Source organism: Entamoeba dispar, genomic scaffold (assembly GCF_000209125.1).
Source record: "Entamoeba dispar SAW760 scf_1105229461877 genomic scaffold, whole genome shotgun sequence".
Taxonomy (NCBI): domain Eukaryota; phylum Evosea; order Mastigamoebida; family Endamoebidae; genus Entamoeba; species Entamoeba dispar.
Genome location: NW_001854912.1, coordinates 1 through 1,404, shown reverse-complemented (window position 1 = coordinate 1,404; position 1,404 = coordinate 1). Strand labels below are relative to the sequence as shown.

Sequence of the window (1,404 nt, the reverse complement as noted above, 5' to 3'; positions counted from 1 at the left end):
CAATATTAGTTGAATTTCCTGAATCAATTCTATTTGAATTAAAGTAAATTTTTGTTTTCTTTGTTGAATATGAATCAGTATTTGGTATAAACATAAATTGAAAGATATACATTTTATGGTCTGTACTTGTATTTTTAAAAGTTTTTGATGAATCAGTTCCCCATGACATTAATGTTGATAAAGGAAATGTGTATGTATTATGTTTCAGATCTTTAATTCCAATTGTGTTAATTATATCCGATTGTGTAATTGTTGTATTTCTTGATATTTCAGTGTTAATATAAGATGTTAAAGAAGTCATTTTTAATAATGATTCTTCATTAGAATAAAGTGGTGAATATAATGTTTCATTAACAAGAGAAGATAAAGATATTAATTGAGATGTTAAATTATTAATTTCATTCATATTTGTTGTATTTAATGTTGATAATTGTGATACATCATCTCTAATATCATCAATATATATATTTGTTTCTTTCATTTTCTCTTTTATTTCATCAATTTCATTATTTGATAGAATATCTTTAACATTAATTGTTGTCATTCCATCTGATGATTTAATTGTATCAAGATAAAGTGTATTATTGTTAAAATATCTTGTTGTTAAAATATTATTTTTATTTAAATACTTTGAACCAGTTGAACTCATTCTAATACTCTAAATTAAGTTCTAAGATGAACCATTCATCCCAACCTATAAAATCTTTTAATTCTTCTTTCAAATCTTTACGATTAGCTATAGGAACTATTGGCTCTCCTTTATAATCTTTAAACCATATATCAAATTGAGTTAAATGTCTTCTTATTTCAAATCTTCTAGGTGTCATACTTCCATAAGTAGTAAAACATACCATTTGATCATTTTCAATAGAGTCATGATTAAAAGAAGCATGACAACTTATTCCAACATCCAATTGACCATTTAGATTAAAATAAATAAAATTTATTATTTCTATCACTTTAATGGGAGTTTCAGATGTTGTAAATTCCCATGGTAGTTTTACAGTGAATTTACCTGTCAAAAGGTCAACAGTTGTATTTTCATTTGTTAATGTTAAATAACGTTGTTTCATCTGACTTATATAAACTAAATATTATTAGTTTATGTCATCAACATCTAGAAATGAGAAATCAAATACAGAATTAATTAAAGAATTAAAGAAAACAAATGAAATATTACTTGCTGGAATAGAAACACGTGAACAACAATTAACTGAAAAAGATAGAAGAATTAAAGAATTGAGAGGATTAGAAAAAGAAAATGAGATATTAAAATTAAAGATTTCAAATGAAGAAGGATATAAACAGAAAATACACGAATTAAGCACTAAACAAGAAAATGATTCAAAAGAAATAATTCGTTTGAAAAAAAGAGTAAATGAATTAATTGATAAAATTAATGAA

The 1,404-nt window shown here is 23.5% G+C and overlaps 2 protein-coding genes across 2 annotated transcripts in view, besides 2 other annotated features; both read right to left on the bottom strand.

Moving 5' to 3' along the window:
* Positions 1 to 649, bottom strand: part of EDI_081900 (uncharacterized protein) — a gene marked incomplete at both ends in the record, with an annotated part of 813 nt that extends 164 nt beyond the window's left edge. The window contains one exon of the mRNA XM_001733410.1: positions 1 to 649. This exon is cut by the window's left edge and continues 164 nt beyond it. Within this exon, the coding sequence (XP_001733462.1) occupies positions 1 to 649 (649 nt within the window).
* Positions 604 to 628: a sequence feature (AT_rich).
* Position 650: 1 nt separating the features above from the next.
* Positions 651 to 1,073, bottom strand: EDI_081890 (uncharacterized protein; the record flags this gene model as incomplete). The annotated part of the gene is made up of 1 exon (XM_001739001.1): positions 651 to 1,073. The coding sequence occupies one exon, from the start codon at positions 1,071 to 1,073 to the stop codon at positions 651 to 653; it is 423 nt and encodes a 140-aa protein (XP_001739053.1).
* Positions 927 to 952: a sequence feature (AT_rich).
* Positions 1,074 to 1,404: the final 331 nt, after the last annotated feature.